Source organism: Acartia tonsa, chromosome 12 (genome assembly GCF_053477335.1).
Source record: "Acartia tonsa isolate MP-2025a chromosome 12, ASM5347733v1, whole genome shotgun sequence".
Lineage (NCBI taxonomy): Eukaryota > Metazoa > Arthropoda > Copepoda > Calanoida > Acartiidae > Acartia > Acartia tonsa.
Window position 1 is genome coordinate 15,818,091 of NC_137271.1, and position 24,273 is coordinate 15,842,363.

Consider the following 24,273-nt stretch of genomic DNA (forward strand, 5'->3'; position numbering starts at 1 on the left):
TTTACGTTATTAATACTGAAAACAAAAACCATAATCAACTAGACTGACTTTTATAATGTTTTAAGCTACTTATTACTGCTATACAAAAAAAATATAATTGTCCATGTTGTAACTATCCCTGATATCCCTGGAAATCTGCATTGCCCAGTGAGTCCAAGGAAGCAATATAATCGCCAATACATAAACTCATTTATCTTTTTTATCAAAATAAACATTATACATATTATAATCATAGGCGTGCACATGATGGGGGGCTAGTCCGAGTGTGGGGGGAGATGGCAAACCACCCTGATCATTTTCTGGGTTGTAGAGTAACTCTTCAGGAAATACTTCCTGAAAATTTCAGAAAAATTTTACAGAAGTGTTAAAGGTATTTTTTTATTAAACACTTTAATCGTATTAATAAAACCAACTAGAATCTGAAAGAAAGGGTTGCAATCCTATCCATAATTTATTTTTAGGAAGGTGGGAAAAAGTGACGTCGCAGCTTTTTATATTTTAGGGGGGGGGGGTAAAAAAGGAGGATTTCATAGGATTGAAGGAGGTTTTTAAATTTTTGAAAGAGGGTAAAATGAGGGGGTTCTTCGTTTGAGGGTTATAATGCACCCCTTAACCTTATCCTAAAGTTACCAAGAGTGGGCAAAATAATCTTAAGAAGTCACCCCCACCCCTGGCGAAAATTCAATGTACGCCCTTGATATAAAAACATAACAGTTTAGCGGCCATTGAACCATTATATATAATTGTTTCTTTGCGCATTTTTACAAAAAATGCCAAAAGAAAATGCTTTATAAAAGAATACATATATTTATATAGATACATATACAACTGCTTTGCCTTTAACATATCCGCAAGCCAATTTATATCATGAAAATTTGTGTTAATAATTAAACATATTTGAACAAATTTAGAGCTTCTGTAATGAAAAATCAAAATCAAAACAGTTTTGCTGTTTGTGCGATCTTAATGGATATACATACATACATCCTTTTGCTGATGATTGCCTTTTTAAATACTCTCAATATTAACGTAAAATAATAGAGGGACCATAGGCTATAAGTATATCTGCCGACAGGGTCTTCGAAATCAGCGAATAGCATCGGAAATATAAACACAACTAAGTCCCTATAAACGAACAGAAAGCAACTTGCCAGCAGACGAAAAGGTTCTCTACTATTTTAGCAAAATAGTTGTCTAGATTATACATCTGTACTTATACATTTATTCTTTCAATGTAGTACAAAATGCTCCTTTTGTAATTTTTTCATTATAGTAAAACACTAGAGGGAGAAAGGGTTAAATAACTGTATATCCGCATCGCTATTGCCTTGTGCAACCTTTCTATTGGGTCATTGAAAATCAACCAATGGTGTCGCTTAAATTAACACAGCCAAGTAGCAGAGAATAATTTAGAAGCAGACGAAAGAGGTCTTTGGAAAAGGAAGGGAGGGAAGATGATTAAAGTCCCTCCACAGATTATGACGTCGTACGATAGAATAGCCAGTAAGAGGCCAGTATATACTGTAATTGAACAATGGTAAAATTTAGGCTGGCTTCTCATTGGTTATTTTATCGTATGCCGTCATAATCTGTGGAGGGACTTTAGTCATCTTCGAAGGGAGATAGTTGTCTGTATGTAAATTTATACTATAGATCTGATATTTTTCAAAAAATAAAATATGCAATATTATTCCTTGTGTCATGAATGATGAACTCAGCTACCAAAGGCTCGTGGTCACTCACTGATATAATTCTTCCATCAGTTGCCCTGAAATAAAAATATTAGTTATTTCTCGCATCGTATTATAAACAGCTTTCCGCGGATGTAAAATGTACAATTCTTGTACATTTTTATATTCGTAGAAAACTGGATATAATACGATACTAGACATAATTTTTTCGTTTGGGTGAGAACCGGTTCTAATCCACCGGATATGAATCGGTTTCGAATGAATACGAGAAAAGTATATTATTTGTTTTAAAAATCTAGTAAACGACTTTATATAAAAAGTTGATATTTTATATTTATGTATACTTATATAGCATATAAAAAAGTGTATTTAATTCAAAGTATAACACAACAGACAGACATTTGATTATTATATATGAATGTAATACAGTATTTATTGTTTTATATTCCAACAACAAGTTGATCTTAGTTTTAATCAGGCCTAGCTATTCTAAAAATTCTACAAAAAATTACGAAACCTTTGAAAGTATGGTGGAGGGTATATCTTGTTTTTCATGTAACTGAAGAGGGGTGGGTTAGAAATGGAGGAAAAGGGGAAGAGGGTTGTAGGGAAATTTTCCTTTAGAATTGTTTGTCAGAATCACATTCCCTTTTTTCTGGTTTTAATGAAAGTTGTCATCCTTGTTGATGTTATACTATGGCAATTCTCACATATAAGCATAAATTTTAGTAGACTACCTTGAAGCGGCCGATAAAATTACTTACCCCTAAAACAAAGATGGCCTGCGAATACTTATAATTGACTGGTTATCAAATTTTAATGAAATACAGTATTTTTTATATTCCTTCAACAAGTTTTAATGAATGTTGTCATCCTTGTTGATTTTATATTAGGTCATACACAATACACATAAGAACAGTCAGAGATTTGAATTATTTTCTTTAAAGTAAAGCTGCTACGATATCAATCTTAATAAAAATAAACTGTAAAGCTGCTCTATGAATGTAATTTTATGGGTATAGTATACTAAAACATTATAACACATATTAATATTGACTTAAAAATCAGGAAAGATAAAAGAATAGAGGGGATACGAGCTATGTGTAACTCTTCCCTCAGGGCAGTTACCCAAACCCAAAACTTGGATTGGGTCTTTGAAAGCTAATAGCGTCGGAAATATGAACACAGCAGAGTCCATATATAAAAAGCAATTTGTTAGCAGACGAATAGGATCTCTGCAACTTGGGGCAGGTAGTTGTCTGGATTATACAACTATACTTTTACATTTAATGACATTCTACTATAGTCGAATCAACTCTACCACTTCACCGTAAGAAGGAATCATATTTGCATTGTATAATTAATTTTCAACCAAACAGACATATCAAATCAGGCAAAATTTAGCTTTTTTTGTGAATGAATTAATATTACCCTATCCCCATATTTAGTTTTTATTTTCGGTTAGGTTTATTATTGAGAGCCCCGTAGAAAGAGTATAGGTTTTCGGAGATACAGAAAGTGTCATGTATGACGTCATAGAAATACGTTTAAATCCATCTCTTTTTTAGAGGTTTTCTTTTCCACTTCTCCTCTCATCCTTACTTTTCAGACGTATTTTTCAGACGTCACACATGACACTTTTTTAATCTCCTAGGTTTTAAGAGTGAAATATACAGGGAAGGGTAGGGTGAGTTTTCAACTGGTGAAAATAAAATTCTTCTTAAAGAAACAAAGAAAATATTTCCAATAATTAAATTTAGGAAACTGTATGAATGAAAATTGAAGTAAATATATAGCGATTTTTTTGTAGAAGCACAATATACTTTTATTGTAACAAATAAAAAGACAATTTTGACCCATTTTAGAAGAAAACAGCAAAAACTTCTATAAAGTGTCATGTTGAAACTTATTCAGAAGTGATAATCCGACACAAATATATTTTTAGTAATTAAAGTTTGTCATGATTGGTGTGTACCAAAAAATGCACAAACTTTTCCACCATTACTTTGGTTCATAACTTAACGCGTAAGTGACACCAAAAAAATGATGTCATTCGATAAAAAAAAACTAAGAGGCCAGTATAAATTTTACCATTGGTCAAATACAGTGTATACTGGCCTCTCATTAGTTAACTTTACTGTATGACGTCATTTTTTTGGTGCCACTTTACGCTGTCTCCGCCCATTTTCTTAAATAGCTTTATTTCTTAATGGATATATTATATATTTTTTAATTAAATAAAAAATAATAAGTTAATTTACATAAAAATTTTATAAATCCTTTCCTTAAATAATTGCTTTAAATATGCATAAAAAGAAATATGAGATAAAATGTGCTTATTCATGATTGTCTTGCATTAACAGTGACAGATTAATTTATCAGGGATCTAAAGGGATAAGACAATGGCCGATCAATTAATTACATCCCCAATGATGATACACAAAATTAACCTTCTGTAGATCAATATTATTGGTTGAAACGTTTGGACACTTAACCTAATAATCAACCAACCTAAATTCATCAGAGTTGTTAAGCCAACGAATAAGAAAACATTATATAACACTTTGGGGACTAGTGTAATAAACAGACCATTGCCCCCTCCCTCCCTGATAATTTATATATTCCACGAATTTTAACAAGAAAAATTATGTTCATAACTGAAGGAGTATAAAAAGTAGTATAGTATAGTATACAAATAGATGAGAAACAGTTAATTATTGGCAGATTTTTGAAAACCATCAGCAAACAATGAAATTACAGCTCTTATTACTTTTTAACTCTGGATATATCCAGTCAGGGAGGGGATATTGGACTCTAAATTTTACTGGTCCCAAAAGTTAACAATTACTCTTTTTGGTTGGCTTAATCACTTTGAGGACTTTTACTAAATCTTGGTTGGGTTGAACAAACCCGCAGTATCCAAACTGTGTGACCAACAATTGTAATCTATTTAAGGGGTAATTTTGTTTATCGTAATTAAAGGTGTACATTAATCTATAGTTCTTTGTCTTGTCACCTAATGTCACTGTAGAAGAGAAGAAAATTAAGGGAGATCCAATGGATGTAATGTACGTCGATATATCAACAGGAGGAATTTTTTAGTCAATTTAGGTTGCTAACATGGACCTTATAGGTCAGCTCGTTCTTTCAGTAGGATGAGAAGGGATGAGGTAATGGGTAGGATAGGGGTATTTTACTGAATGTATGTAAAGTACATGAAAATCTGGTGCAACATCCAAGTAATAATATATCGATTAAAGGGATAAAGCAAAAAAAGAAAAGTTAAAATTAAAACACACGACAAACAAATTGTCTTTTTAGGATCGAAGCATATCTAAAATTACACTTGCACTCAGTATTTACACAAAAAATCTACAAAGATCTGAAATTAAAATCTAATATTTTTGAGAATATTGTAATATTTTTTTTATTTACATTCTAGTATTCTTTTATACTAAGTAGTAAGCTTTTTGTTCTGTAGCGAAGGGTCTCGCTAACCGCTGAACCAATATAGTTCTCCTTTACAGTGAACCTTATCATAGGTCCAGGAAGGTTTTTAACTATTTTGGTGGAGGACATTTCCACATTCCATCTGAATTTTTTAAAATTAAATTGCAAATGGTATAAGGGTTGGACTCCTTAAATGCCCCTAGAGATTTTTAGAGGCGTAGTCGCTGGTATTTCATAATCTAAAGACAGTATTCAAAATATGCTTCATATGCTAATGAAGTAGATATGTGCTTGTTGTTAAAAGCGAAGCTTTTCTATAATTAGGGTCGATCCGTCAGTCCGTACGTTCGTAACAGTTAGCTCTTTTATGTAGTTAAATTGTCCTATCGATTTTAAACTATGAATCATGAACAATAAGGTACGATTAAGGATCTCGGCTATAAAAAAACAGGCTGATTTTTTCATAACAAAATTTGTATGATATGATTATCTGATTGTTGTAATAATGGATATTGTCAACCTTGTTGTAATGTTATTCTGTCTAAATGTGAATAATAATTAGTTTCTAATTGAAAATGTAAATTAGACAGGGCTAGCTAGCTACCAATGATGGGTGTATAAAGGGGGTAGGGATCTAAAGGGATAATGGCCAATAAATTAATGTACAACCCAAATGATGATACACAAAATTATCCCTTCTGTAGCGAGAGATTAATAGTTGAATCACACTCAACTTAATAAAGTAACCATTCATAATCCCCTAAACTTCCAAAAGTTATTAAGCCAACGAATTAAAAAAAAGGTTCTTATAAAACTTTGGGGACTGCTGTAATAAACAGCCCATTTTCCCCACTGTCTCTGTAGAGGGGGTGTGATTGTATGTAGAATAACCGTAATTTCTGTAACGATACGACACATCTTTACATAATAAATATCCATATATAGTCCAATTAAGTGTATACATTTCAATGAAGCAGCCTATAGTGCCTAAAAAAAATGACGTCAAAACACAAATGAAAGTCCAGTATACATTGTAATTGACTAATGGCAAAATAAATACTGGCCTATTATTGGTCATCTTTATTGTATGAAGTCATTTTGTTAGGTACTCTAAGCTGCTTCTATTTCAATTTTTGACAGCTAAATCAACAGTAGCAACCGGTATCAATAAAGTTTTATTTCATATTTAGTTTTCTGTGATGTTTCCCTTATATCATATCCTAGATATTTGATTTCTAGATCTGTACAAAATTGTCCCCCAACCCTAATGCCTTTCCTTCCTAATATAAAACCAAGAAACAAAGAAGAGTCCTCTACCAAATAATATCGGCAGTTGTTGGCTTAACACGACGTAGCTCTAACCAATTTATTAATTTTGACTATATGGCATTCATTAAATTTAAAAGCCATAATAGCTAAATATTAGGGATTAGTGGCTTCGCCTCTAGATGCCTCTAGGAGCACTTAAGTAAAGGGTTTGGGCAATTTGACCCTCACTATGACTTTTTAAATATTTTTTTCTAGGGCAATTTCTTTAGTGAGGTTGGAATGGAGGTATTCTCCCTTAAAATAGTTAAAAACCTTTCCTGTGCTTATAAGAAGATTCATTGTATAAATAGAATCGGTGAGCTGTTACAGAGATTTCAAGCTACAAGCACGAAGACATCCTGTTACTTTTTTATATGGATAAGTCAGTTTTACGAAGTAAAAAGAGAGGTTTCGTGATCTTTGGACAATTTTCTTACTTTATATTGGACGATTTTTTTAAAAGCGAAGCTTTTCTATAATTAGGGTCGGTCCGTCCGTCCGTCCGTACGTCCGTCCGTCCGTCCGAGATAGATAGCTTTTGTTCGTTAATTTAGGCATGTTAGAATTGTCCTATCGATTTCAAACTTTGCATGATGATTCCTGTAGTAGTTGGGTACGATTTAGAAAGCGTAGCAACTCTATAATCATTACCAGAATGTCCGTACGTCCATTTTAAACATGTTGATTTTTCTCCTTTTTTAACAACAAATTTTCAAGTGTTCTAATTATCCGTTTGATCTGATTTTTGGTATATTGATTCCTGGGACAACAAAGAACAATATTATAAGCGAAGCAACTCTATAATCAAGTCAAAAAATTTAAGTATGTCCATAAACATTATCCTGCTTCAAGCAGCTTTTCAACAAATTTACTTACAATTTTGCTTTGGCTCTTATACTTTTAAATTCTGATTATTCAGTTCAGATACTATACAAGTGTTAATGTCCGTTTGTCCTACCGTTTCAGTGCTTCGCTTTTATGGATGTTGTCATCCTTGTTTTCTCATTAATTACAAATAATTTTTACCTTGTAAGCATAATAGGCATGCTAAAATTTCGTGTCTCCATTTTTACTGCAGGATTGTTTGTCCTTAAAAAGTTTTAGAATTAGAAATAATCCTAAAAGAACTTTTATGATTTTTTTTAATAGCTAGTCGGTGCTTTTAGCAAGTAGTAGATGTAAAATGATCCATTGAATTTAGATATGCAATCGTTTTTTTTAGACCTCTTATTTATAAGTGATTTAAGTTTTTAAATTAAGTTGGTTTTTCAGGTACTAAAGTGTTATTAAAAAATATATTTTGTTGAAGCCCGGTGAATCAAAACATTAAACTTTGGAATCTCGTCACGAATGGGTTAAAACAAAATCACAAGAGTTAGGACACGTTCTTTAAAAATACAATTACATGAAGTAAGCGTAGAATTAAGTAAAGTAGACAATTTATTGGTCTATTCTAGTATATTCTAAATAATTTACCATATTAAAAAAACAAATTCACACATATATCTAATATAATAAAAATAGAAGGCCTGATATTTTGTGTATAAATCACTGACCAATAAAAAACTATTCTACATTACTTTACACATATTTTACTTCACCCCTGGAAAAGTTTACCTGTACATGAGGTAGTCTATCCGTTCTGGCTTGTAATGTCTAAAAAAAATTATATAGCATTAAAGTAAAAGGGACCCTGTAGCGATTTTGTAATGGGTCTTTGAAATCAGCTAATAGCGACTGAAATATCAACGAACAGAAAGCAATTTGCTAGCTGACGAAGAGGGTCTCCATCAATTTGGCCAGATAGTTGTCTGGATTAAACATTTATGCATATATCTATTTAAATTTAAAGCCTGATTTTAGTAACAATTATTTATATTTTTATAATTTATTTAAAAGTTCTCCACTGTCATTTTTCACATTGAGATTTAGCACCATTAGGTAATTGCTATGTTGTATCGACATACTATTGTAAAAATTGCCAGTTATTTCTATCGTAATTTTGTAAGATTCAATAATAATGCCATGAATAGATGTATAATTATAATGGTATTCTATAAATGAGTATAACCACAAGCAATCTTTGCCTCTATCAATTAAACTGGATTTGCCAATACCTTACTATATGGCTGATATATATACACCTTACATATTTAGAATTTATGATTTATGTGATTCTTTTAAATAAAGCTATAGATGTATGTTGATACCATAACAGCACTTCCATTTCTAAGAAAAACTTTACCTGGTATATGTATTTTCACTATTACCAAATGTAGCAAAATATGGATGGAAAGACTGTCCCTTGTACTTTTCTAATAGAGCATCCTTCATTATGGAACTAAATGTAATAAGAATTAAAAAGACTGTCCCTTGTACTTTTCTAATAGAGCGTCCTTCATAATGGAACTAAATATAAAAAGAATTAAAAAGACTGTCCCTAGTACTTTTCTAACAGACCATTCTTCATTATATAAATAAATATAATACGATTTAAAAAGACTGTCCCTTTTACTTTTCTAACAGAACATCCTTTATAATGGAACTAAATATAAAAAGAATTAAAAAGACTGTCCCTTGTACTTTTCTAACAGAGCTTCATTTATTATGGAACTAAATATAATAAGAATTAAAAAGACTGTCCCTTGTACTTTTCTTACAGAGCATCCTTCATTATGGAACTAAATATAATTAAAAAGACTGTCCCTTGTACTTTTCTAACAGAGCATCATAATGGATCTAAAAAAATAAGAATTAAAAAGACTGTCCCTTGTACTTTTTAATAGAGCATTCTTCATTATGGAACTAAAATAATAAGAATTAAAAAGACTGTTCCTTGTACTTTTTAATAGAGCATCCTTCATTATGGAACTAAAATAATAAGAATTAAAAAGACTGTCCCTTGTACTTTTCTAACAGAACATCCTTCATTATGGAACTAAATATAAAAAGAATTAAAAAGACTGTCTCTTGTGCTTTTCTAATAGAGCATTCTTCATTGTGAAACTAAATACAATACGATTTAAAAAGACTGTCCCTTGTACTTTTCTAATAGAGCTTCCTTCATTATGGAACTAAATATAATAATAATTAAAAAGACTGTCCCTTGTACTTTTCTAACAGAACATCCTTCATTATGAAACTAAATATAATACGATTTAAAAAGACTGTCCCTTGTACTTTTCTAATAGAGCATCCTTCATTATGGAACTAAATAAAATAAGAATTAAAAAGACTGTCAATTGTAATATTTTAATAGAGTATCCTTCATTATGGAACAAAACATAATACGATTTAAAAAACTCTGTCCCTTGTACTTTTCTAATAGAGCATCCTTCATAATGGAACTAAATATAATAATAATTAAAAATACTGTCCCTTGTACTTTTCTAATAGAACATCATTCATTATGGAACTAAATAAAATAAGAATTAAAAAGACTGTCCATTTTATTTTTTTAATAGAGTATCCTGCATTATGGAACTAAATATAATACGATTTAAAAAGACTGTCAATTGTACTTTTCTAACAGATCATCCTTCATTATGGAACTAAATAAGGTGAAATAAAAAGACTGTCTGCTTAATATTGCAGTGCTATTTTTGTACAAATTTGTTCCAGCTGTCTGCAGCAAAACTTCTGTCATCCATACTATAAAATCATAAATAGTTCTAGCTACTGCAAGCCTTCTAATGAACTGTTATAGCAGAGTAGATTGAGGTTTCCAGAAGCCGCTTTGTGAATGTGTTAATGCAGAAAAGTTTTAACTTGGCATTGGATAAATTTTGCATTTTGGTAATCATCACAGAATAAATTAATTTTAGATAAACATATACAGTATATATATTAAGCTATAAAAATTTGAAAGAATTTTAATGAATATAATAGATTTGAAATCTGCATAAAATTTTAAGGATTTTTTATAAAGTTCGTTTTTTATATAATTCATTATTTAAAAGCGCAAATCCAATTTAAGTTAATAAATTTTGACCAATAGGATAGGTGGATTGGAAACTACCTGCGCTCTAATTTGTTGAATGATGTACGTCTTTTAAGCTTCTTCAATCAGGGCGCAGATAGTTTTCAATCCACCAATCACAGATGTCAAATTATTTAACTTAATTTGTATTTGCGCTTATAGATAAAGAATTATACAAAAAACGAATTTTATAAAAATTCCTTAAAATTTTATGCAGATTTCAAATCTATTATATTCATTAAAATTCTTTCCAATTTTTATAGCTTAATATATATCATTTATATATTATTTATATGCATTTTTTTCAAACGAATTTATTTTTGTTAGATATAATTTTTTTCCGTTGGCTTTTGTTATTAAATTTATTGGTTAGTTCTAAAAGAGCAGTCTCAAATTTTTTCACCAATAGTTTTAACAAAAGTGCTAATTTAGTTTATCATTATTTGGGATGTATATTAATTTATCATCAATTGTCTTATTCTTATACAAAAAAAAGATAATACTAAACAAAAGATGTAAAAATTGACAGTCAGACTTTTAACAATTTTGAAAGATTTGCTACACTTTCTGCAAGGTTTGAAAATTATAGGACAATTTTAACAAAAAAAAATAAAAGGTTTACCTTAGCATTCCATAAGGTTGGTTAAGACTATCAATAGGATTAGCATTGATATCACCACCAAATATTTGTATATCAGCATCTAATTATCAACATTATTCAGTTACTTTACAATTTAGGGTTATGGTTTGACCAATTTTGTGGAAATATTAAGTAGAAATAACAAACTTTTTTACTAGGCTGCCTCCAAAATTAGGGTTGGGCCGGATACTTTTTTGATCGGATACCAGATACCGGATATCTCTGTGATTTCTAATGCCGGATATCCGGTTCTGGCCGGATATCTGGCCAACTTTCGATGTCCGGCAAATTACCGGATATCCGGCTCAATATTCGGTATCCGGCCGGATATTGAAAATGGCCGGATATCCGGCCCAACCCTACCCAAAATATAGACTTGGATTTATTTCGCTTGTTGGATGTACCTCATTCCTGATTAAATTATCTAAAACTACTTTATGAAATTAATGACTTTTTGAGTATTGATTTTCCTATAATTGAGAAAAAAAAATAAATAAAACTAACAATCTGATGGAAGTCTTAGAATAGTAAAACTGCAAATACTCTGATATCAAGGATGACAACATCCATAAAAGCGAAGCTCTGAAACACGGTAGGACATACGAACATTAACTCTTAAAGAGTGTCAGAACTGAACATACAAAATATAGATATATAAGTTTTGATAAAATTATACATAGATTTGTTGCAAAACTTCTTAAATACAGAATACCGGTTAAGGACATACTGACATTTTTAGGACTTGGTTAATAGAGATGCTTCGCTTACAATATTGTACTATATTGTAATAGGAATCAGTATTCAAAAAACCAGATCAATCGGATGATTATATCACTTAAAAATTGTTGCTAAAAAAGTTATAAAAAACAACATGTTTTAAATGGACGTACGGACATTCTGGTAATGATTATAGAGATACTACGCTTTTTAAATAGTACATAAGTACTACAGGAATCATCATGCAAAGTTTAAAATCGATAGGATAATTATAACGTGCCTAAATTAACGAAAAAATCTAGCCGTTAGGGACGGACGACCCGACCCTAATTTTATAATAGCTACGCTTTTAAAAAGTAATAATATTAAGAAAGGATAAATTTTGTCTACCTTACAAAAATCAAGATAGTTAATTTAACTTTATAACTAGATTGAGTTTTGTCTGCTAGGATCTTAACAAATTCAGCGGCAAATGTGCACTAGTCCCCAAAGTCAGTCAGAACTTGCTAAATCCTTTACGGACACTTTGGGCAAGTCCCCAAGGTTTGAGACCCCAAAAATATTGAATATTCGATCTATTGTCCCCTCCCTTACTCCCTGGCAATTGTCCAGTAAAACTGCAATTCTCTGATAAAATAGGATTGTACTATTAAGAAAGACTGAATTCTGGCTATCTTATAAAAACTAAAGATAGTTAATTTAACTTTCTAACTAGATTGAAGAATATGTGTATTGGTTAAACTGTTTTTAACCTATTTTTTATCATATATCAAAAATATACTATGACACCAGTAGAATCAGACTGCAGAGCCCAAATTTGAATTAAGTCCCCAATAAACTTTTTTTGGGGGATTTAAAAATCAATTTTATATGTTGCTGTGATCATTTTGATGGAAGCAAAAGCATTTTTTAGTTTGGGGTTAAATTGTTTCTTACAGAACAATTTGATGTGATTCAGATTATATCAATACAATAATAAAAACTCTACTCTGTTCGTTGCAAATAATTTTTTTCTAAAACAATAATTTATATAGAAGAAATTTAACATTAAAATAAAACATATTATTCTGAAGTCTGAACCAATTAGAAGTCTCGTTTCATTTCAGTTTTTTACAATTCAAAAAAGAGTGTTTTCACCAAGTGACTTATTTCCAATGTAGTTAAATAATTTTTATTTAATCAAAATGAAAAGAATGAAAACTATACACTTAAAAGATACATGTTTTTTTAAAAATATTTAAAAAAATAAGTTTGAATAATCTTATATTTTATCATATTTGTATATGTGACAAAAAAAAATTAGTTGTATTGCGTAGACGTTTGTTATCATCTTTCACTATTTAACCCTTTACAACCAATTTTTTTGTGTTTTAAATAAGTGATGGAAAACAAGCACGATAAAGTTAATTCATTGATATATTGTAAAGAATTAAGTTTTTAATGAATTAATTTAGATGAAATCAAAAGGCCTAATTTTACTCTATACCAGAATACTATATATATGAAGCAAAACACTCTAAAAGCTACGAATTTTAACCAAATAAAAAAAGACCTTTTGCTCTGATCAAAAAAGACCACAGCAACAGTAAAATTAATTTTTAAATCTCCTCAAAAAAGTTTATTGGGGACTTAATTCAAATTTAGGCTCTGCAGTTTAATTCTACTAGTGTCATAGTATATTTTTGATATATGTTTTAAAAATAGGTTAAAAACAGTTTAATAAAGATTAAGGAAAGATATATGTATCAATAAAAATAAAAAGTCTAGATCCCAATAATTAAATAGGATCAATGGGATCGTAATGTAGGAACAATTCGACCATATTATATCTAGCATCTTATTATAGCTTTCTGCGGATAAAATGTACAATTATGAGATTAAAACCAGTTTTTTTAGCACCGAGATGCTGAAGGCACTGGCTAAAAAAACATATGATTGTACATATTTATTTGTAGAAAACTGGATATAATACGATGCCAGACATAGTTTTTTTTTGTATTTATAAGATCCGGTTCTAAACCTTTGGTTAAAAGTCCCAACTAAATGTGCACACTGTGGGCTAGAATTGAATCAAGACAAAAGTAAGTGCCGAGCCCTGGGACCTATGTATGGTGAAAAAATAGAAATATGAGAGAAGAAGACTAATGTATAGTAAAGAACTTGGTCATAATGAAAAAGGAACTATTAGATGGTTTCTTTATTAAGAAATTGTAACAGTTGAAACCTTATTAGAATCAGCTAAAATCTTTTTGTTAAAAAAGAATAAAAAAACAGGTAAGGTAGAAACTTAAACAGTTTTTAAAATCATTTATTCTTTTAAAAAGTTTTAATCGCAGCACGTTTATTCAGAACCAAAACTAGTTTAATAGATTTCTTTAGTAATTAAAGTATTTATAACCATTACAAATAATATTGTACATTTATTTTTTACACTGCATATGAGAAAATTATTTTAGATTCCAACATTATCTTTAAAAAAAAGGAATCGAATATTTGTTAATTAAGAACTGATATGTAATATTTGAATAAGTGTACGCTAACCAGATTCTTTAATTAAAAGAAAATATTTAAAGAAAATTAAATAGGGTTGAGCATGGTATGTCTTTTAAGATCTCGTCAACATATAAAATAATAATTAATGCTCAATTTTCAGGAAGTGTTTATATCGGCTTGTAGTTTTTTTTTCATATTAGAAGATATCAGTTCATACAATATATAAACCTACAAAAGAAAAAAACAATCAAGTATCATATGCCATATTTTTTCAATCTTTCATATTAGCACTAGTCGCCGGAAGGAAAAAGCAGTTTTTTGAAAGGGGCTATCTGAGATTATTACAGATTCTGATATATACATATATAGACAAATGAAAAATGCAAAAAACGAAATCAAAAGCGTTCCTTCTTGGGAGAAAATCCGGGAAAAAGATTTTAGCTATTTTTAACCTAAAATTGACATTGGCAAGCCTGCAAAAAAATATACAGACATTTTAAACATGTCATTGCTCAGCACCTAGAAGTGGTAGAAAAATGCTACGCATACCATTGGAAAGCTTATAACCTCTATTTTTCATATTGGTATATTTCGTTTTTGTACTATTATTAGTTTTTGAGCTATCCTCTGAAATATGCACAAGTTTTGAAAATGCAGTTTATTCCTTGAATTTTAAGCTTAATACTTGTTACACAAACCTTTTAAAAATCATATTGCTCAGCACCTAGAGTTATATAATTTTTCTATATAGATATCTTTGTATATTTTAGGTACATTGGGTACTTTAAATTGTTGCTTAATTAAAAATTGTCTTTGAAATGTGTATAGTTTGTAGTAAGAACCAAGTAGGGAGGGGGAAAATTTATACACTTATAGGCAATGAAATTCAGTATAAAATTTTGCCATGGATGTTTTTGGGCTTGTTGTTATAGCCATTAAACTGATTCTTTTTGTAAAATCTCTTATATGATTAATTATACCAGTAAACCTAATGTTTGATATTTTCCTTCAAGGGGTTAGTGGGGTAAAACTGCACCCAAAACTACTAAAACTTTAAGTTCTGGGCTTATTTTTAGAGATATCAAGCTGATTTTATTAAAGTATACTTTTTTGAATAATTGAGCCAAGTAGCTACTTTTTATTTCATTTTGGCACTTTCCTCCTTAGGGCTAGTGGGGTAAAACACTTCCCAAAACATTAAAATTTAAGCCTTTAAGGCTTGAGCTTATTTATAGAGATTTCAAGCTGATTATTTAATGTAAACTTTTTTTACATAATTGAGCTAAGTAGCAACTAATGATTTCATTTAAACACTTTCTTTCTAGGTTGTAGTGTGGTGAAAGACCCCCCAATAATTAAGTTATAAGATCCAAGGGGGGGTGGGGGTAGTTTATATAATTTTTATAAATTTGGTACAAAATTTTGCTCTAGATGTTGGGCTTGTTGTTATAGTTATCAACCTGATTATTTTTGTAAAATCTCTTATATCCTATTATATAAAGTAGTACGCTATTTTTGTCTGTAGCAAAGGATCTCTGTAACCACTGGTCAGATATGGTCCTTCTATACTGTGTAGCTTCTTATAGGTTCTGGGAAGTTTTCTAACTCTTTTGGGGGAGGGTACAATCACCCTCCCAAGGGAAATTACCCTAAAAAAATGAACTCTTTCTTTTAATAAGTACAATTGAAAGTAGAGGGGTCACCTTCACCACAAGGGCCTCTAGAGTCCTCTAGAGCCTAACCGCTTGTGATTGAATATACCAGAAAGTCTTAAGTTTTGGCACTTTCCTTCGAGGGGATAGTGGGGGGTAAAACTGACTCTAAAACTACTAAAACTTTAAGTTCTGTGCTTATTTTTAAAAATATTGGGCTGATTTTGTTAATGAAAACTTTTTTCAAATAACTGAACTAAATAATCATTAGATTTCAATTAGGCACTTTCTTTCAAAGACTATATCATTTGTTTCAATTATGTGAAATATGTTTTCATCAATGTTAAACATGATATCTTTGAAAGCTCAGAACTCATAATTTTTGTATTTTGATGTGTTTTACCCTACTAGACTCAAGAAGGAAAGTGCCATAAGGAAATCTGTAAAAGCTACTAATTCAATTAGTAAAATATGTTTAACCCTTTACAGTCGGGCCCCTTGCCGCACCTTAATCGATCGGGGGGGGGGGGGGGGCGTTCAACGCCCCCCCTTATTATCTCAGTTCCTATTAGAGCTAGAGGGCTAATTTTTTTTGTGCAAGTCCCCTGTTTGATAATGAATTTCCGACCTTTTATAAGTCGAAGTCAATTTTCGCTTCCTTCACCCTTTTATTTGACAACCTTTGTTTCTAGGTCTTTTTTTACTTAAAAATTATAAACGGCTGTAATTTTCTTATTTTTGAAGCTAGAAGAAAAATTTTTTTCCAGAAAATGTTTATCTTTATGTAAATTTTACATTACAAATATCAAAATATAAATTTCAGCGGCCGCAGCTGTAAATGGCAGCTGCCAGCCGCCGCAGTCGGCGGTTGGCGGGAAAACGGCGGCGGATCTTCATGAAATTTTAATAAGTTATGTAGACATGTAAGAAAAGCTTAAGTTTAAAATTTGAAGTCTCTAAGTCAAAAATTGCGGCCACAGGAGCCTTTTAAAGATTTCTGGAGACCTGGAGGGTCAGGACCTGCAGGATCATACCTGGAACCTGAAAGTGACTTGAACACCTGTATTTCATATAAGGATGTACTACTAGAGGATTTTTTAGTATTTTGCTATGATAAAATGCTTTGTTTTAGTCAAAAAAATATTTTTGCTCTTTACCTGGATGACCCTGCCAGGTTTGCTGGCATCCTGTGCCCGCCAGGATGGAGATATTCAAAAAATTCCAACTCTCAGTTATGTGTCATACCCATACTTAAAAAGTCAAGCAGTTTGGGCTCTTTATCTTTCACACACAGAAAATGAGATAGAAAAAACCGGATGGGGGGGCGTTCAACGCCCCCCCCCCCCCCGACCGTTAAGGGTTAAATTAAAAAAAATAATTTGATATCTTCAAAAATAATCTCATAGCTTATAATTTTAGTGTTTTACAGGCTTTTTTACCCCACAAGCCCCTAGAAGGAAAGTGCCAAAATTTAATTTTTAAAGTTTTACAGGTAGATATATTCATATAAGAAAATTTTAAAAAAGAACCATTTAATAACTATAACAACAAGTCCAAACAGCCAGGGCAAAATCTGGTACTGACTTATGATTTTAATGTTTCAGGGAGTGTTTTACCCCACTAGCCCCAAAAAGGAAAGTGCCATCTTTAAAAATAGGCTCATAACTACTCCAAGGAGGAAAGTACCAAATGAAATCTTCAGTGACTACCTAGCTTAATTATGTAGAAAAGTTTACATTAAAAAATCAGCTTGATATTTCTAAAACTAAGCTCAGACTTTAGATTTTAGTGTTTTTAAAGCTGTTTTACCCCACTAGCCCCTAGAAGAAAAGTGCCAAAATTCAATTTTCAAAGATTTGCTGGCAGATTATGTCATATAAGAGATTTTACAAAGAGAATCAGGTTAATGACAACAAACCCAAAAACATCAAAGGCAAAGTTTTATACTGAATTGCATTGCCTATAAGTGTATAAACTCCCCCCCCCCCCCCAAACTACAAACTATACACATTTCAAAGACAATTTTAATTAAGCTAAGATTGAAAGTACCCAAAGTACCTAAAATATACAAATATCTATAATACAAAGTAGCTTGATGTCTGTCCGTCTATCTGTCTGTCTGTCCTTAAGATCTTGGTAACCACTGAACCGATTGGATTCTACTCTTCAGGGTATATACCTATTGGTCCTGTGGTGGTTTTAAGCTATTTTCTTGGGGGGGTGGGACACCTCCAACCCCCCCAAAAATGAAAATTCCCAATTTTTTTAAAATTACCTTATAGGCCAAAGCCCCTAGAGGTTAGGGGGTAAGCTGCTGGTATCTATATAAAATAATTATATAACTCTAGGTGCTAAGCAATAAGATTTAAGGTTTGTGTAACAAGTATCAAACTTAAAATTTAAGAAAAAACTGCATTTTAAAATTTGTGTATACTTCAGAGGATAGCTCAAAAACTAATGATAGTACAAAAACGTAATATACCAATATGAAAAATAGAGGTTATAAGCTTTCCAATGGTATGCGTAGCATTTTTCTACCACTTCTAGGTGCTGAGCAATGACAAGTTTAAAATGTCTGTATATTTTTTGCAGGATTGCCAATGTCAATTTTAGGATAAAAATAGCTAAAATCTTTTTCCCGGATTTTCTCCCAAGAAGGAACGCTTTTGATTTCGTTTTTTGCATTTTTCATTTGTCTATATATGTATATATCAGAATCTGTAATAATCTCAGATAGCCCCTTTCAAAAAACTGCTTTTTCCTTCCGGCGACTAGTGTTAGGGTTACTTTCATCCACCTCTTTAGCGAATCCTCTAAAAACTTGGAATTGTGACAATTAATTTCTTAATTAAAATTGCACTTATAAAAAATGGAAATGGAGTAGACTCGTTTTTTATTATTTAGTTGTTTCCCTATTTTTTTTTAAATCTATTAAAAATTAAGGAGTAGTGTCACTAGCATCAATCTTTCACTAAATTTGAAAACTATTGAAACGAATTGATCTATGGGTTTTAATTAAGAAATTCGACCGTTTATAGCCGACTTTTTTATTGGGAAGAAATTAAAAAAAAAAGGCCTTTCATACCAAAATGTGTATAGTTTCTACCCAATAGCAGGTCTGCCGAGTTCTCCCGGGATATTTTTATTGGTGGAGCCTGATTACCTCTCTTTCTTAGTACCTTTATTGGTGAAAATAGACATAGGTGACAATAGAAAACCATGATTATTCCAGGTAAAACCAAAATATTTCAGCGGGGGCTTTTTGAGAAAATTAGATTTGAAAATTTCAAGTTCAATTTTCACCCCCTAGGAGTTGCCGCATAATCATGACAAGAAAAGCAAATATTATTTATTTTAAATTTTGAACAATTTGCTTTTATGAAGTCCTTCTTAAAATCTCTCTATATATGATTTATTTTAGGCTGAATTTTCGTGACCTTTGCAAAGCAAGTGATAAAAATGGCCATTTATTAACTCCCTTCAGGAGTGGTTTTATGAAGAACTTTATAAAAGCAAAGTTGTTCAAAATTTAAAATAAATAATATTTGCTTTTCTTGTCATGATTATGCAGCAACTCCTAGGGGGTGAAAATTGAACTTGAAATTTTCAAATCTAATTTTCTCAAAAAGCCCCCGCTGAAATATTTTGGTTTCACCTGGAATAATCATGGTGTTATGTTTATTTTCACCATACATAGGTCCCAGGGCTCGGCACTTACTTTTGTCTTGATTCAATTCTAGACCACCGCGTGCATGGTAACAAATTGCAACATTTTGATTAGATTTTAACAAAATTTACATATGTAAGCTGCGCTACTTATGAACATGATTGTCCTTGTTAAAATAATAAATATTATCCCATGGCTGTGGTTGATAAAGCTGGGATGAACAATAAATTTGTTGGGGCATTAATTTCTAATTGAATGGATCTTACTTCTCTCACCCAACACAAAGACAGAGATTTGACAGTCTGATAGCATTTATTTGCAGCGGAGATACTTTATATATATTATATAAATATGTGAAGGCCTTTAGGGGCATTTGTTTGGGATGGGGGTGGGGACGTCGACTCTAATATCAAATTTTAATTTTTAAAATAAAAAGTAATACAAACATTTTCTTTTCTTTTTCGGGGGGGGGGGGTAAGTCATTTTTTTCTAGGGGTGGTTTCCAAAGTATGGTGGTAACCTCCCCCAAAATAGTTACTCACCTTCCCAGGACCTAGGAGAAGCTACATTAGCGATTAGCTGATACAATCAGACACACAGACAAGATTAGCTGGTACAATCAGACACACAGACAAGATTAGCTGGTACAATCAGACACACAGACAAACTCATACACTCATCCTGTTACTATTAAATAAGGATAACGGAGGCGACCATAGATGTCTTTTGGGAAAACTTAAAGAGATAGAAATTTCGGCCTTGTAAGTTAAATTATATATTAAATCTTATCTATGATATCACACATACAATTTTAAGATACTGAGACAAAAATATTAAATATTAACCTTTATATTATACAGATATCAAGAGATATTATAAAGAAAACGTTATTTCAAAGCATTGATACTTCTTTTTTTATAGGTAACAGATCCATTACTTTAAGTCATTGATATTTATCATATCGTATTATATCAGCTTTTAGTGGATAGTAATATGAAGAAGAAGAAAAGGGTATAGTCCCTTTCGTAACATCGCACCTTGTGGGGCGATTCTTCGTATTTTTCACAGTAGCTTTTCTCCTATTTCTAGCCCCTGCGGGGGGCTCTAACCCTGTGGGGCAATCACCTAACCAAATATAACCTAACCTAAACTAAAATAACCTATAAAAAGCCATTTTTAAAATACGACGAATCGCCCCTTATGGGGCGATGTTACGAAAGGGACTATTCCCGAAAAAAAATATTTTAAAATCCGTAGAAAATTTCCTGCAATGCAATGCTACACATGATGTTTCAGTATACACGAGAACCTGTTCTAATCCAGCGGATAGTAATCGGTTTCTAAGCCATACTGGAAAAGTAGTCATGTGTAAACATCATACTTGATGAAGGCAAAGGTCTTAGGTAGGTTCACAATGATTATTTTCAATATTTATACATTTATTTCTATGTCAACAAATATCTTACTAACCGCTAAACCGATTTAGTTCTCCTTTAAAGTGTTTCTTCCTGATGGGAAGGTTTTACCAATATTGGAGGAGGGTTGCAAGAAATCAGCTTCTACCAATAACGAAATTAATTCGGGAAAAAATCACGAAATCTATACGCGTTTTTCAGCTGTCGTTGGGGAGCAACACATCGTAAAATTGACGACCTCTCCATTTGCCCCCCAAATATTATTTTATATTTAATTTGCTTGTTGGGTATACCTTATTCCTGGCAAGAAATACCCCCTAAAAACATTTTTTTACTTTTATTTTAAATCTAAAATTTAAATTGGGTTAGGACTAGTATCATCCCCCCCCCCCCCCTTCTTACCCTAGTGGCCTTTAAGGGTCTAGCCGCTAATATATTGGACTAACCGCACCATCTATGCCTATTATTTGAAATATTTTTCATATCCTTGCTAAATATGCATATTTCTTTTTTTAAAGTTTTTAAACATATTTGAGGTATTTTTGGACTACTAAAAGGGTTTTTGCAAACATTTCAGTTAATTTTACAAGGCTATACATTCACAATAATAATAAAAATATTTTCTAATTTGTTGTACAAAACTTATAAATTAATGTAACCTATCGTTCAGTCTGATCTGAGGTTTTCATTTAATCTGTTGAATTGCTAAAGTCAAGAGCTCTCTAAAGGTTTATCAGCCGTTAAACTAAATCAATATTTATCTATCTAACCAAAGATATTTGACTTAACAACTATTATCAATATTCTATTTTTATATTTATAATTTTGCAAATTATAACTATTTTTAAATAGCTTATGCGTGTATAGTCATTAATAAACCTTTAGTAGTTTAACGGTAGATGGAGAAAAAAAGACATGTGACGTCATAAAAATGAGTGATTATCCACCTCTATGGGTTTCTTTCCCACTTTTTCTGTCATCTTCCTCATTTTTATGACGTCACATTTACCTTCAACGCTTCAAATAAACTTTTATGAAAAAAGTAAGAATCCAACAAACAATTAGAATTTACACTTGAACCCGACATAACCTGAGCAGGATCTTTACGAAATGCCGCGCTGTGATTGGCTGAAATTCGGCGCACCCCGATTTGGCGCACCATTGAAATGATTTAAAGATCCAGCTCTGTATTGTCTTACAATAACTGAATAATTTCCTGATTTTGTAATAGCATTTGTAGTTTCAGTTGCCTAAAAATTAAAATAAATATAAATGTACATAATTTTCAACTGTCCACCAAAAATTTTAATTAGGCGTTGTCCGTGATTCAAAAAAATATTCAGATCAATTTCTGCATAAGAAACTAAATGACTTTTTCAAATTACAAAAAAAATCTATGGAAAAATAAAAGCAATGGGAGTTATTGGAAAGATTGAAAACTAAAGGAATTAAAATAATCGGCAAATGCCTAGAATAGTTATTTTTTTGCACTGCATTATAGACAGCTTTCCGCGGATATTAAAATGAAAATTGTAAGGCTAACACCAGTTTTGTTAGTCTCAAGGGCCAAACTCTCTGTATAAAAAAAACTTTATTTTATGGTTTTTGTATCAATATTCGTGGAAAATTGTCTTTAATGCTATGCAACATATGATCTTTAAGTATGGCGGAGGAATGGTTATAATCCAGCGGATATTAAACGGTTTGGAAGTGATACTGGAAGTAATAATACCTGCATATATCTGACTAGCTTATTATCATCAGCCTAAATATAATTATGAAATAAAAACATGAAAAAAATTGCTGTAGCTTTAAATTAGCTTATAATATGAGCATCCTATAAATATTTACTTGGTCCGTCCGTCTGTTGGTAATGCACACATGCATGTCAACTCTATAGATAACACTGTTCATGGATGTATAGGTACTTCTCCTAAATACAATTCTATACTGTTATAAAAGATAACTAGATAGTTAGGTTACTTTGCTGCTATTTATATTACATTTCAGAGCTTATGGATGTTGTCATCCTTGTTTCGACCATGTTTTAAATCTATGTAACTTGTCCCAAATAACACCTAAAATCCTCACCTTACATTTTTTAAAAGCGAAGCTTTTCTATAATTAGGGTTGGTCCGTCCGTCCGCCCGTCCGAGACAGATAGCTTTGGTTCGTGAACTTAGGCATGTTAGAATTGTCTTATCGATTTCAAACTTTGCATGGTGATGCCTGTAGTAGTTAGGTACGATTTAGAAAGCGTAGCAACTCTATAATCATTACCAGAATGTCCGTATATCCATTTTAATCATGTTGATTTTTCTACTTTTTTAACAACAAATTTTTATGTGATCTAATTATCCGTTTGATATGATTTTTGGTATATTGATTCCTGGGACAACAAAGTACAATAATATAAGCGAAGCAACTCTATAATCAAGTCCAAAAAATGTAAGTATGTCCGTAAACATTATCATGTTTAAAACAGTTTTTCAACAAATATACTGACAATTTTGCTTCGACTCTTATACTTTTATATTTTGATTATTCAGTTCTGACACTATACAAGTGTTAATGCCCGTTTGTCCTACCGATTCAGTGCTTCACTTTTATGGATGTTGACATCCTTGTTTCGTGTAAAAATAGGTCACCCTGTGAGTGACAAAACCCTATGCAATGGACCTTTTGCTTTTTTACAGAAAAACAAACTTACCTTTATATTAGTATAGGAGACTAGATGAGTGGTAAAAACATCAATTGTCATCTGATTAAATAAAATTCTGGCGACACCCAATCCTAAAAATATATTTTTAGTTAAGATATTGTGTATGTAATATGGTAATTGTCCCTATAAAAAGAATGACGTCATACAATACAAATGACCAATGATAGGCCAATACACAGACTAAATTGCCAAAAGCAGGCAAGTATACATTTTAATTGACTAATGGTAGGCCAGTATTACGTCATTTCTTACAGGCACTATAAGCAGCTTTGTATGAAGCAAACTGGCTAGAACTTTTTGGCACCTTAATACAATTACAGATATAGAGCTGTATCTATATAAAAGATAAGTATACCTCTCTTGATTATAGATAGTTGGGATGGCTATACATAGATTTTTTATGTGATTCAACTTCACATAGAATCAACTTGACTTATAAAGCATTACAATTTTTGTTTGTGAGCCACTCTGAAATATAGCTTTTTAAACCTTCTATCATAAACATTGATAATTTTGCAATGCATTAGTCTACCAGCTGC

At 31.3% G+C, this 24,273-nt stretch overlaps 1 protein-coding gene across 1 annotated transcript in view; it reads right to left on the bottom strand.

Annotated features, from left to right (window-relative positions):
- The window catches only part of LOC145333207 (uncharacterized), a 115,675-nt gene that overhangs the window by 7,452 nt on the left and 83,950 nt on the right, over positions 1-24,273 (bottom strand). The window contains exons 23-30 of the mRNA XM_080178353.1: positions 23,723-23,805; positions 22,745-22,777; positions 22,229-22,262; positions 11,051-11,129; positions 8,695-8,790; positions 8,067-8,105; positions 7,476-7,538; positions 1,689-1,768 (exon numbers count right to left, since the gene is read on the bottom strand). Coding sequence (XP_080034479.1) covers positions 1,689-1,768; positions 7,476-7,538; positions 8,067-8,105; positions 8,695-8,790; positions 11,051-11,129; positions 22,229-22,262; positions 22,745-22,777; positions 23,723-23,805 — 507 coding nt within the window. The remainder of the gene's footprint in view (positions 1-1,688; positions 1,769-7,475; positions 7,539-8,066; positions 8,106-8,694; positions 8,791-11,050; positions 11,130-22,228; positions 22,263-22,744; positions 22,778-23,722; positions 23,806-24,273) is intronic.